General features: G+C 32.4%; 1 protein-coding gene across 3 annotated transcripts in view; it reads left to right on the top strand.

Annotated features, from left to right (window-relative positions):
- The first annotated feature begins 192 nt into the window (after positions 1-192).
- LOC106470281 (derlin-2-like) overlaps positions 193-13,706 on the top strand; it is a 21,332-nt gene continuing 7,818 nt past the window's right edge. The window contains exons 1-4 of one of the 3 annotated variants that reach the window (XM_013930827.2): positions 193-802; positions 8,838-8,903; positions 9,756-9,923; positions 10,112-10,307. In XM_013930827.2, coding sequence (XP_013786281.1) covers positions 710-802; positions 8,838-8,903; positions 9,756-9,923; positions 10,112-10,307 — 523 coding nt within the window. In that variant the 5' untranslated portion in view covers positions 193-709. Of the gene's footprint in view, positions 803-967; positions 1,233-4,099; positions 6,345-8,837; positions 8,904-9,755; positions 9,924-10,111; positions 10,308-13,706 lie in introns of those variants that run through there. The other 2 variants (XM_022398887.1, XM_022398886.1) reach the window with 2 other exon arrangements.

The raw sequence follows: 13,706 nt of genomic DNA, 5'->3' as shown, positions 1-13,706 counted from the left end.
ACTTGTTTTTCTTTTGTAATGTATTTTATGATATCAAGTATAGTTTTTACTACAACAGAAAATATACTTTGCGGCAGTTATTTTACAGTCTGGCATCTATAAATTGTATTCCAATTATTAAAAAAAATACTGAGTAATTAATAAAAGAAGGTAGTTTAGTGTCTGTGACGTCATTAAAAGAAGCGGAAAATCAAATCAAAACGCAGTGACTTGTTTTGTGCCATGCACGTGGGTTGACGTCGTCGGAATACGAATAAGAACTCTTAACGATAAATAAATGCTCTAGGTGATTGCAAGATAGATTTAAAAAATAACTGTACGTAATAACTGTTGTACACGTGCGATAAAACCAGACAGTCTGTAGCCAAGTGTAACCTGCGCCTTCTAGTGGCTATTCACATCAAATAGAATCTACAGTTTTATGTTGTTGTACTTTTCAGTTTTCTTAAATTAAAGATTAAATCCTATTTTCAAGAAAAAATTGTTTTTAAACGGCCTTGAATAAATTTTATCGTGCTGTTTTGCGAAATGCATTGTCATTATAACTTTTGGGGAAATATTGAATTTTAACGTTATATTTTGATGAAGAACATATTCTAGGGCCTAGTTCTCAATTCAAATTGAGTCGTTCTCTTTGATGTTTTTAAACTTCATTTTATTGATAAAGTTTTTATAGATAAAGGGCAGTAGTTGGATCCTGTTTAATAATATGGCACTCTACAACATCCAACATGAATATATGCAGATACCTCCTGTAACTCGTGCCTATACGACGGCATGCGTTTTAACTACATTAGCAGTGGTAGGTTCACGTATTGTGTTAAATGATTTGCTAATTCAGTAATTGTGTTACTGCATTAACTAACCAATTAACTGTTTTTCCAGTATTTTAGCTTCTAGGCCTAGTGAGTGTTTGAAGTATGGTTTACTTTTTTTTGCTGTAGTGTAGTGCAAAATAATAGCAATTTATCAATACAATTAGAAATTTTGCACAATCATAATAAAATAGTTTTACATAAAATATTGTTCAAAGGCCCCCTCCCCCATAGGAAAACAAAAGTCACGAGGGGAGGAGGGGACTCAAGGCATCTTTTTTTATCCAGAATTAAACTTTGTTTTGCTGAAGTGTTTTATACATACACAATTACAAAGATTATGGGAAAGACTGCATGTTTCTTTCTTCTATTGAAGTTCTAAAGTTAAAAATACAAGTTTATGCACTACTCTCTCTGGTATGCAAAAGATTCAGAGAAAATTGATTTAGTTTAGGTGTAATTTAAGCAGCCTAGTTCATTAGTTGATTTCTGAAAATTTGAAGTGGGCAGTTATGACTGACACTTCAAATAGGTTAATTACTGCAAACATAGTTTATTCTGAAATAGAATTTTATCTCCCATTTTAGGGTAATTTAAGTTGTGCAGTGATTTACTGTATGAGGTTTTGTTAGTCTAACAATTAGATCCTGGACAGGAGTTTTAACTTGATCACCTTGGCATTTTCAGTTATTACTGGGTCTGAAAGTCTACATGAAATTAAATTGGTGATACTTTTTTACAAATTATTGGTTTATGCTTGCTCTTATATGATGTGGTAGCATATTAATTTCACATATTATTATTTGAAAGTACAGTTGTTTTAACTACATCTTTGTCTTTTCAGGTATGTCATGTTGTAAATGCATCTCTCTCTCTTACTTGTATAATAATAATATTGAATCTAATACAAAATCTGAAAAGACAGATTTTTTAATATGTTTTATATTATTATGTGAATAAGGAAGTAATAGATCTGCAGTGTGATAAAACGTATGTAAAAAGACAAAATATGGTTAAAATTGCTTATTTCTTTCAAATATTAAATACAGAAATGCCATTACATCACAAGAGGGAGGGTATGAATCACTGATTAAAACATGTGAAAATATATTTAATTTCAAGCAGTCTGATGGATACAGAAGGAAAGAAATATCTCAAAATGTTAAAGGAAGACATCTAGGTTTTATTACTAAACTAGGATTTTGTGTTCTATTTATTTCTGTTTGGCTAACTTTCTATCATCCTCTTGCTTCTTTTGTAATATAAAGGTACATTTTAAGAAATAAAACTAGTAGAATGGTGTATTATTTTGAAGGTAATTAATATTTATAAAATAATATTCTGGTGCTTGCATATTGTAAGCTTTTGAAATACAGCTGTTAGTATTTGTATGTGTTGTAAAGAAAATCATAACACAACTCAATTTTTTAAACATTTCTAAGGGATAACAAGGAGCTGTTTGGCCCATTTAGGTTATTTCATTTTCTACTACCATCTTCTTTCAAAGTGCATATAGAAACCCCTTTTCTTATATCCAACTGTGATCTCTAAAATAAAATACTCATCCATTTCCTCTTAATACTCTTTCAGTGTAACAGCTTCTACCATACCTGAAGACAAACTATTCCTTAAGCTGGTCACTCTTAGAAAAGTAACACTACTTTAACTCAAGTATGACCTTTTTGGGAGCTCTCCATTGAGCTAAATGCTGAATTGAATTACTTAGCTGAACCCAAGGCTTAAATGAAAATATCACTATCAGAGATACGTTTAGAGCAACAGATGAACTGGTTGGACCTGTGGGATACTTTACAGGGTAAGGGAGAATTATATGCAATAGATGAGCTCCACATAAACAGCTTAGGTAGTTGGATGTTTGGAAAAATTCTTAATGTAAAATTCAATAAAGATAGTTTAAGCTAAACCTGCATAATAGTGATGGAGCTTGGAAAGTTGGGAATAGTATAAAAAGGTAGGGTAACAAGGAGTTTGGAAATACAAAACTTAAATCATAATAACTGTTTTAAAAATGAGTCCAAGTTTAAAGATAACCAAAATAAATTTGAGAATAGAAACATAGTAGTAGAAACAAAATACATGGTTTTAGGGCTCTAGTTGAAATGGAATCCTATGATATAATGGGGATTATTGAAGAATACTGATAATAGAAATTATTTTGGAATTCCAGGTTACAAGTTATTTAATAGGGGATTGTGTGGCTGTTCGTATAAGGGATGAACTACAGCATGTTAAAATATGGTAGTCAAATAGTTGAATCCATATGGTTTACAATCAGTGGCTTCAAAGGTAGAAAGTTTTTATCTGGCAAATGTTGTGTAAAGAACTGAGCAATTAGTGGATTTTGTTAATTGGTTAATTTTTGGGTTCATTAATTGACTTCAATCAAGTAATTGATTATTCTCACCTAAGACGTGGATATTTTCGTGAGTTATGGTATTAATTGATAAAGCTGAACAACCTTGATTACTTGGATAGTTGGAATATTCGAAAACAGTAACAGTTGGAAACACTAGTTTCAATTAGTTGATTATTTTTCATAATATTAATCAATTTAGTTGTAATTTCAATTGAGTTAACCAAGCTTTAGTTATAGGCCACCTGATCAGACAGATAAGGTCAACATTAATTTTATTATGAAATAAGGGCTTTTACTACTAAGAATATTAGTGCAGTAATTATGGGAGTCTTTCATGTTAAACACATTGACTGAGATTGCATGAAATCAACTAGTGAGTGAGAGAAATTTGTTGAAGTGATTCTGAATAATTTTCTATTCTAAATGGCTAGAAAACAATCCATGGGGATGAGGACACCATGTTTGCAGCTGCTAATGAGGATTATAATAAGGTTGCAAGAGATCAAGTAGGGTAGGATGACCATATTTTGAAATCATAAAACTGGGACACACTCAGATTTTCAGAACTTATAACTATGACCCTCCCCTCTTTTAGAGAAATTTATAAACAATTGGGGACCCACATACCAATCCATCCCCAGAACCCATGAAAGCTCTTGGTGGCCCTGGCTATATATATACCTCTCTAAAAAGTGGATTTTTTCAAACAACTTCTTATTTGGTTGGAGTTTATCATAAAATTTGGATGAACTGTTATTCATGTTTATACTTCAGTTACTTTAAATAAGTGCTTCATGATTGAAAATAGAAAGCACCTGCCATTTGCATTCAGCTGTCTCTTTGTTTTGGTGAGTGCTAAATCACGTGCTCAGTGATGTATACTAATAGTGACATAATGTCATCTACTGTAGCCTACCATATATCCATCTCTATAGGAAACAGTAAAGGCTATGATGTGTCATACAAGCTGTTTCATAATTTCTCTATTCAGTTGAAAAAGTTTGATCTACGGTTGTCAGAAGCTCATAGAACTGAATAGAAATATAAAGAAGTTACAGATTACTGAGAAAAAATGAAAACTAGGACCTTTGGGTATCCTGAAAAGGTCTATCAGGACACCAGTACAGCATTCCAAAAACTGGAACATCTGGTGACCCTATAGTAGGGGGAATATTTGGGGAAGAGTGACCATTGCATTATTAGATTTGATGTTTTGCTACATGGTGAAATAAAAAAGAGATTTAATTTTATTTCCTAATTTTCAGAAAGCAACTTTAAGGCCATGAGACAAGATTTGTCATTAGTGAATTGGCATAAGGAGTTACAAGATAATGTAGAACACATTTGAGAAGTTTTTCAAAATAAGTTGTTTTTAATTAAAGATAGGCATGTTTTTCAACAGAGGAGAAGGAAAATCAAATCTAATTGGTTTAAAAGACAGAACATAGGTAAATATTCTTAGACAAAAAACACAGAGTTTTCCCATACATTCAATCAAGGTTTCTAAAATTCTTATTCCATAATTTTTCACTGTGACTGACTAATTGAGAAGTGTCATAGCAGCATAGCTCCAAAGATAAAGCCTAATAGTTGATCTACAGTTCATTTTTCCTTTCTTTGTTTTTCTTTCATCTTTTTTTCTTTGCAGGTTTTGCCTTTTTTCCTTTTTCTTATTTTCCATAGCCAAAAATTCTTCCAGAATTTTCAAAATCTCAAATTTTCTCCTATGCTTTTGGATGCTTATTCGAAAAACATAAAGGAAAATATCAGGTATAATTAACATAGATTTTGTAAGTTTGAATTGACAGATAGGTTGTAAGATCTACATAACTATAGAAAGGCTAGGTTTTGACTGAAAAAAGAAATCAGGAATTCAAAAAGTGAGAAACAGCTGGATGATAATGTTAAAACTACAGCAAGGATTTTTTTTTCAGTGTGTTAAAGACAAGCAACATTTGAGAATAGGGATTGGGCCCTTAAGGGATGCTGATGGCAATTTTATTATTATTTATAATTTTATTATGGTTGAGCTTTAAAACATTTTCTTCTCTTCTCTTTTTACAAGAGAAGATATTTATATTATACCTGACACTGAGCATTCAATGAGAAATATTGGCAATTAAAAATAGATGAAGCATCAGGGTCAGACAAGATTTTCCCAAGAGCTTTAAAGGGGGTCAAAGATCAGATATGTGAGCCTACATTTTTCAGTAGATAATGGGCACTGGGCAGGTGCCTGAGGATTTAAATGTTGCTTATATTACTCCTATTTTTAAATGGAGGTGATAAGAGTTGCCCTGGAAACTATAGAAGACTAGTTAAGTCTTACTTCTGTGGTGAGGGAAATTCTAGATAGTCTGGTAAAAGAAGCTTTCAAAGTTGGGAGAGGATAGTTTAGCAATGTGATCTTAAACAGAAATAAGAATTGCTCAATCCCACAATGGAAAATGGGGAAGTGAGGATGTGTCCCATGGTGTAGAGTGACTAGGGCACTACGGAGCATACTCGGTAAGTCAACATCCAAAACCTCATGCTGGGTACCGACATTCTCACAATGGAAGGCTGAGGATTATATCTTCTTTACCTCAAGTTCCAGAGTCAAGAGGGAACCTAACATTTGTCTTCAGGAACTCGCAGGGTAGCCTAATGCCAGGGATCTGGGAATGTGTCATTCAGAAATCCGAGAGAAGTCCATTGCATGCATTCAATCACTGTGACCATGAAACCAGCCCGAAACAATCCCAGGTCAGTAACAATCTCATCACCCGACAAGGAAAAACCCAGGACAGAAGCAGAAACAGGCCACATAGACCTTCTGTGACCCACAACACAGAAGACAAGTCGAGAGGGAAAGATGGACAACCCGAAACCTGTGTGAGGACCTATGTGATTCGTTCACTTGATCTCCAAAACCTCACTTGCTAGGTACCGGCATCCACAAGAGTGTAGGAGGAGGGCACCCAATTGGAAGGGTGAACTGCATTTGGGCATCTCAACACAGGAAATTAGTTACTCATCCAGAGGAGCTTGTAACTCCCTCTACACTGGCAGAGCACCACCATCCTACTCTGAACTGAATGGTTATAGCCATCTTTGTGGAACCTATCCAGCAGGTTGCCTCCATGGTCAACCACCCCAGCGGCTTGGAACTGGTAAGTGATAAGAACTCCCATACTTCACTGGAAGAAAGGGGGGAATGCAATAGAGAAACAGTGCAATGGGTGATCATGAAATATTATTTTTAAAAGCAGACCACACCAATTTATTCAATCTAGGGATGGGCAGCAATCCCATTCTGATTTACCCATGCTGTCCATGGGTAGTATTGAATTTTAAAAATTATCCAAGGAATTATGAGTTCCAAACCTCAAAAATTTTTCAAACTTAAATCATATTACCCCAAACTCGTTTTATTGCAAAACACATTTCATGAAATTTCAAGCTATCCCCCATATGATAGCCCCTCCAAACTTGAATCATTATGATAGCTTGTCTATGAACTCTTTCCAACAATTCAACATCCTTTCTTAAATGAGGTGATCAAAACACAATGCAGTATTTTAGATTAGGTTGAACAAACATCTTATGGAATGTATTGAATGCATTCTTTGACTTGTTTTCAATATGTTTATATATATACAATTGTAAATCATTTTTGTCTACTTACTAGTTAACATACATTGTCCAAAAAGTATTAGAGATTTTGTAATAGTTATGCTGAGATTCTTTTTCTCATCAAGTTAACATGAGTTTCTCTTGTAAGGCTATAAATATGATATTGTATAACAATAAAACATTTTTATTTGCATCTTTAATGTAAAAAAAGATGAATTATCTTTATTTACTTGAATTTTAAATTGCACAAAATACTTTTTTCATGCTTTACCTATTGCATTCCCATAACTTCAAACATTTGTTCAATATTGTCAATAAGGTCTGAAAAAAAGAAATTTGCTTCTAGTTACCTGACCAACCCTACATAAAAATGTCCAACCTTAAATTTTTTTCATTGCTTCCCCTCCTAAAAAAAAACTAACCTGACCAACCCTAATGAAATATTTTCATTAAATTATTGCATCAATCTGCTACCATATTGTCCAAGGTGAAAGTCATAAGAAACCACATCTCTGATTTGTTAGTTGGTATGGTGTGTCAGTGCTTTCAGCCAATTATAGCTGAGTTTCCATTCAGGCAATGTCAAACATTTTATCATGGGGGCTAGAATATTGGCTGTTATCTTTAACAAATGCTCACACATTTCCCTACAAAAGACAGTGTCACGGTTTACTGGAACAGTCAAACAAGTGCAGGAAAAGAACCTATTGTTTATCGGCCATATGTTCGTAATAAACAGTAGGTTATTCTCCAAGAGGTTCTGAAGTCCATATGGATGTAGTGTGTACTAGTTTTGAACATTAACTTTTAATACTTTTGAAATTCTCAATATACCTAGGTTATTAAATACCTCATACTGTAACAGTATTCAAATCTGTATTTTATTTTGTTTATGGCAACTGACTATTTTTGTTTTATCATGTTTGTTCGAATAAAGTTTTAACAGTGTTCTGTTAAATTTGAAAAATGATTCATGGGCTAACCTAACAAACTGTGCCATCAAACATGTCAAAATAATTTTGTCAGGTATGTACTCTGTTTAATATGTTCAGAACACATTCCATATCATAAAAGTATGTATAACTTTTTTTTTGGTCAATAGTAACCATGTGTTGTAATCTCAAGACAGTGTCAAAATGTACTCTGTATATGACTTTGTGTCTGTGCTCTATAGTAACTGGGAGATGCAGCCATAATGAATCTCTTACATGAGTTACATTTGATACAAAATGCATAACCTTGACTTATTTACACAACTTTCTGTTAGTGTTCTGTAGTGACCATATGTCTACATGATACTTTTTCTGATAGTGCTTAGCATCTAGTACAATCTGATGTATTACAATTGCATTTATAGCATAAAATATGTATCTGCATCACCCTATTTTTTTCAGTAAGTAATAGGAATCAAAGCCTTTTTTTCTAGACCTAATAAAAATCAACAGGCAACACTGAAGTTTTTGTAGCTATGAGTCACTAAAGAGTTGCATCATAACTTAGCATGAACTTTAATTTTTACTTGTTGAGGTAGGTTAAGTGTGGAAAAAGGTTCTTGTTTTTGTGTTAGAAACACTACAGTAATACACAAATACATATATGAATTTGTTCCTGTGTAAATTGAAACACTAAAGTTACCATTTTCTTACTATTGCTTATGAATTTATGTACAATCTTAAAACAAATTTTCTCTTCATTTTATATTTTGGTGCTTTATACATATATTTAATTTTTTTTATATAAAAGGCTATTGTGAGTTGTGATTTTATGTAATATAGTAATAATATAGGTGCAATTGTTTCCACTTAAACAGCAATACAGAAGTTGAATTTAATAGTATAGTTTTTGAGACAGCCAACAAATGTCTGTTACATTAATTAATTATCGGGAGTCTTCATTAACATGTCCTGTTGAAGTAATTTTAAACGTCACACAATGATATACAGATTTTCAGTTAGTTGTAACAGTTAGTGTGTGAAATACATTTAAGCATTAAAAATTATTTTATTAACTTTTATTTATTTTTTATTTAGCAATTGGACATAGTGTCACCTTTCCAGCTGTATTTTAACCCTGATTTAATAATAAAACATTACCAGGTGAGTGAATAATTTTATTTCATATTTTATTAAAAGCTTTAGTTTTGCATTGTATCTTTCTGTATTAAAGAAACCATTTACATATACACAGACACACACATATAGTATGAAATTATATTAAAAAATTGTTTACTTGTGATTCAGAAATTGGAACTTTAAACTTATGCCAAAATAGCTACTTGAATTCCATTAGACCAATTGAGGTACATTGTAGCATGCATGCATGAAATAAATGTTTATAAATATGTTAACATAATTTCTAGATAACTTCTTTGTGTATGATAAAATTTCAAGCTTATGCCAAATATAACTAATTTTTGTTATCCAAGTAACTTCAGGCAACTTCCCCCCCCCCTCCAAAAAAAGCTTCTTGCATCCAGGTTGTTATATCTCATATGAACCACACTAGTAGTTTTTGTCCTTATATTTTTAAATTACAAAATCATCAAAGGTAGAGAGATGCTGTTCTACTATGCACTTTTTCCTTTCTATGTTAAATCTAAAATAAATACAGAGAGAGAGAGAAAAAAATTAATATTTTGGTACTTACTTTATAATTATTGTCTGGACAGTACTCTCCTTTTTTTGTAATAAAACTGACTTGGTTTAAAGAGTTTCTTTAAAGTATATAGTTGTTAAAAATTTAATTCCTGAAAAATTATTAGTACTGGTGTAAACAAAAAATTCAATATGTTTAGTGTTGTTTTGCATAAAAGTGATGCATTTATGCGAAAGTTATAAAAGTTAAAAATATAGAATAACATTTAATAGATGGAATGATTGGATGTAAATTTTATAGTTGTGTGTGATTTTCTTATGATTTCATACTCTCTGTTAATTTTTTCTTTTCAGGTATGGAGGTTAATGACTACATTTCTATTTTTTGGATCATTAGGATTCAATTTTCTCTTCAATATGATTTTTACCTACCGTTACTGCCGCATGTTGGAAGAGGGCTCATTCCGAGGGAGAACAGCTGATTTTCTTTTCATGTTCATATTTGGAGGAACAGTCTTAATTGTATCCTCTTTTTTTTAAAGAATTTTTCAGTTCATAAAAAGTTTTAAATCAGTACTTCTAAAATTTTCAAATATGCTATCGCAAAAATGGGTTTCAGTAATTATAATTTTGGTTAATTAAATTGGAAAATAAATGCAAAGATACATAGATTTATTTGAAGTTTGTTTAAGCCTTAACTCTTAGGTCAGATAATTGCTCTCTTTGTTAACCTTCTTTTCTTGGGACAAGCCTTTACAATTATATTGGTATATATTTGGAGTCGTCGAAACCCCTACATTCGAATGAATTTCTTTGGACTAATAAATTTTCAGGCCCCATTTTTACCTTGGGTTCTTTTAGGATTCTCAGTTTTGCTTGGTAATTCAGTAATGGTGGATGTGATGGGTTAGTTTCTTAGCATCTCTTATTTAATTCTGTAAAATAATGGGTAGGAAGCCTTGCAGGATGAAATCATTCCTTGTTGTCTGTGTGTTATGTTTTAGATTTCTTTGTCCACCTGGTTAGTCCAATGGTTAAACAGGTGATAAATGCAAAATAAGTAAAACTAGCAGTCAAAAACAAATTTTTAAAACAAGTTACAAACAGTCAAGAACAAACTTAAACTACGTTCACAGATGAGTAAGGTTAGAAACTGTAATACTAACTCAAATAAACAATACAGATATCTTTCTGTGAATATTAGAAAAAAATGTACTACATTAGCAAGATTTGAAGTAGGTTTACACTGGCTAAGACTAGTTGTATTCACTGATATGGTTTATTTAACACAACGTTTTTCTTAAAACATAATTGATGAAGCACTTAAATTAATTATACTGTTTTCCTAGTTAAACATTACTTGTTCTGTACCTTAGACTGTGAAATTTCAAGATAAAATTATTTCTAAAAATGCAAAAAACTGAAAAGGTTTGGTTACTTAAAGCCAAACCTTTTACTAATTGATTTAGGAGAAATATCTGGAAAACTAGTGTAGGAAGAGGAAATTAAAATAAAAGCCTGAAAAATAAATGAGTCAACAACAAAAAAAGTTTTGCACATATAAGTTCAATTGGTATTTTATTTGTTTATCCATACTTCTGAGATAATAACTCACCTCCATACACAGAAATGCTATTTCCTTTGTGCATCTGACTAAGGGGTTTGCAAGCCACTAAGTCTTGAGCTAACCCCCACCTAAATTCACATGCTGAATATGAACTGTGCAACAATAGGCTTCCACCAATAGGAGGTGACATAACCTCCATATGCATTAACTCCCTATATGCACTTGTGATAAATTCATTCTTTTCCTCAGCATTGCATTGAACAGACCTATTCAAAAATTTTCATCTAAGTACATTTTGATGAGATTTGCATTTGTTAATGAAATTTTGGTTTTCATTTTCTTTGGCTTAATTCTTTTTGTAAAATCTCAAAGGATGCTGACCTCTATTTTTCCTGTGAACGTGACAAAGTTATACACAAGCCCTTTTTCTACAATGGCTTCTGGAGGCTCTTTAACTGTTGAAGATATTATAGTCTTTTATCAACACATTGTGGATTACCTCATGCTTACTAGGCCTCCTTCTTCCATACCTTCAACTGACATTCTTTCTCCTCAGTTGTGAGTGGCCATTTGGATGATGATTTTAACCTGTTTTACTTTGTGTAACACCTTACCAATCTAGGAAAAAAGTTGAATTATATTACATTGTTTCCTGAACAGAGAATTGCCAATTTCTCTTTTAGTACAAGCTTCGTTCCCATGGGAAAGATATCGACTAGCGTGGATGAATTTGTAAATGGCTATTGTCCCATAGTTAGAAAGCCAAAAAAATTGTGATAGTTATGGGACATTGTCTACTTTTTGTTATTCTATGTTCATTGGTGCATTATTTAATTAAATAAAAATTAGTTAGTGCACTATTACCATTAGTACAAAAAAGTAGGGTTAAGTGTCATCAACAGTCAACAGCAAAAAAAAAAGAAGGTCCAGGTAAGTACTTTATTTATGAAAAAGTAAATCCAGAAAGATTTTGGAAAGTTGAGGACCATCACTCAGATAAAACATAATTTTTTATAGCCTTCAATCTTGTTTGGTTATAGAGCCATCAAACAGAAAATCCGACCCTTCTTACCACACCTGTCTCATCCTCTCTTTCAGGATTTGTCAATAATTCTATCTTATATTTAATATTATACTATTTATAACCAATAGAAAGCCAAGGTTTTCATCTATCGGTGATTTGACAGTGAGTAATTTACGTTAAATTTCATACCTATTGGAGGGGTGATGAATAAATTACAGAAGAGGGGATGCCTAGAGAAAAAATGTCACATTTCTCACACCAGGAGAAATTCAGGATTTTTTAAAATATTGCCTAATAAAGTCAAGAACTTAAAACTTGCATACTATTAAAATATGGATTATTAGCTATGATTTTATGCTATACTAATTGGTATAACATAAACAAAAAGTAGTTTAATAAAAGTTTGAATGTAAGTTCCTAAAAAACTTGTAATGTGTAGTAAAGGATGCTTGTTGCAAAAGGGTCAATGTACACCATTTTGTGTACATGTCTTCAATGGGCTCCTTTTCTTTGCTCTAAAGTCTTCAGTGGTTTTCATGTTTCACTGGAGACCTGGGCTAAAGTGGCACAATCTCAGTCCTCATTATTTTTCCATGTTTATTGTCTTTCTCAACCTTGCCCTTCAACTTCTGTTCCTTGGCCAGTTCAATCTACCCATACCCTTCCCAATCTGGCTTTCATTCCACCTTTTTTCCTTGTTTTCCTGCTTCCCGATGGCTGGTTCATCACTCTACTTGTCAGTGACTATCCTGTTGAGTCAGTGGGTACCCATCTCTCTCTCTTTGTCATCTGTTGGTCTTGGTTTACTGCTGATGGATTAGGTTTTTTTATATTTTCTCTCTCCATCTCCCTTCTCTTTGCTCCTCTTTTCATTTCCACTTTTATTTTCTCCTGCAGGATGTTAAGTACTCCTATATTTCACAGAAATACCCATTATTCCCCTATATTTTGTATTTTTTTCTTATATTTTCCTACATTTACAAAATTGGGTAATCAAGAAATATCGATATTCAAAGAAAAGTGACATACATAATGTAAACATTTTTCAGAAAAAATTTTACAAAATTGTCATTTAAGAATTTTTATTTTTGCACCTTTAATCAGTATACTTGTATTTTTTCAGGTGTGGTGCCCCTGCCCAGTGACTAACAGCTTCAATTGTTGGATATACTATCTGGATCCATTCAGATCAAGGAAACCATTGTTGTCATCTTTTAATGGACAGGGTTTTTCTTGGCAGAAAAACTAAAAACATGATTTTAATAATAAATTCATCAGCATGGGGAAATATAGTAATAAGTACTGTTGTGATAATAACAGGAACATTTGTCAGTTGTGGAGGAGGGAAAGTTCAGAATATTTGTGCTTGGTAAATGTTAACTATAGCAACCTGTCTAGATGATTTTCAAAGAAATGTTGAAAATGTGTTAAAATATCCAGCATTTTCATCAACAAAAGTCATTTGATGCTCTGTTACTCCCTCCATCCTTGTCTATCTTCAACGTTTCAAGGATGCAGTGTTAGACCTTTAGGCCAAATACATCATTGAGAGGATGTGTATCCCATCCCCATGTTTTTCCTCTCATCTTATTGTGCTTGCCAAGAGAACTGGAAACTAGTTTCTAGTGATTAACCTATTATCTCGTAACTGATTTCTGATTGGAAAATTTCTTTTCTCTGCAGTTGTTTTTTCCATCTGGTCTGCTGATCACCT

The sequence above is a fragment of the Limulus polyphemus genome, unplaced genomic scaffold, assembly GCF_000517525.1.
Source record: "Limulus polyphemus unplaced genomic scaffold, Limulus_polyphemus-2.1.2 Scaffold3921, whole genome shotgun sequence".
NCBI lineage: Eukaryota > Metazoa > Arthropoda > Merostomata > Xiphosura > Limulidae > Limulus > Limulus polyphemus.
Note: the sequence above shows the minus strand (reverse complement) of the source record. Positions and strands in the feature narration are given on the sequence as shown.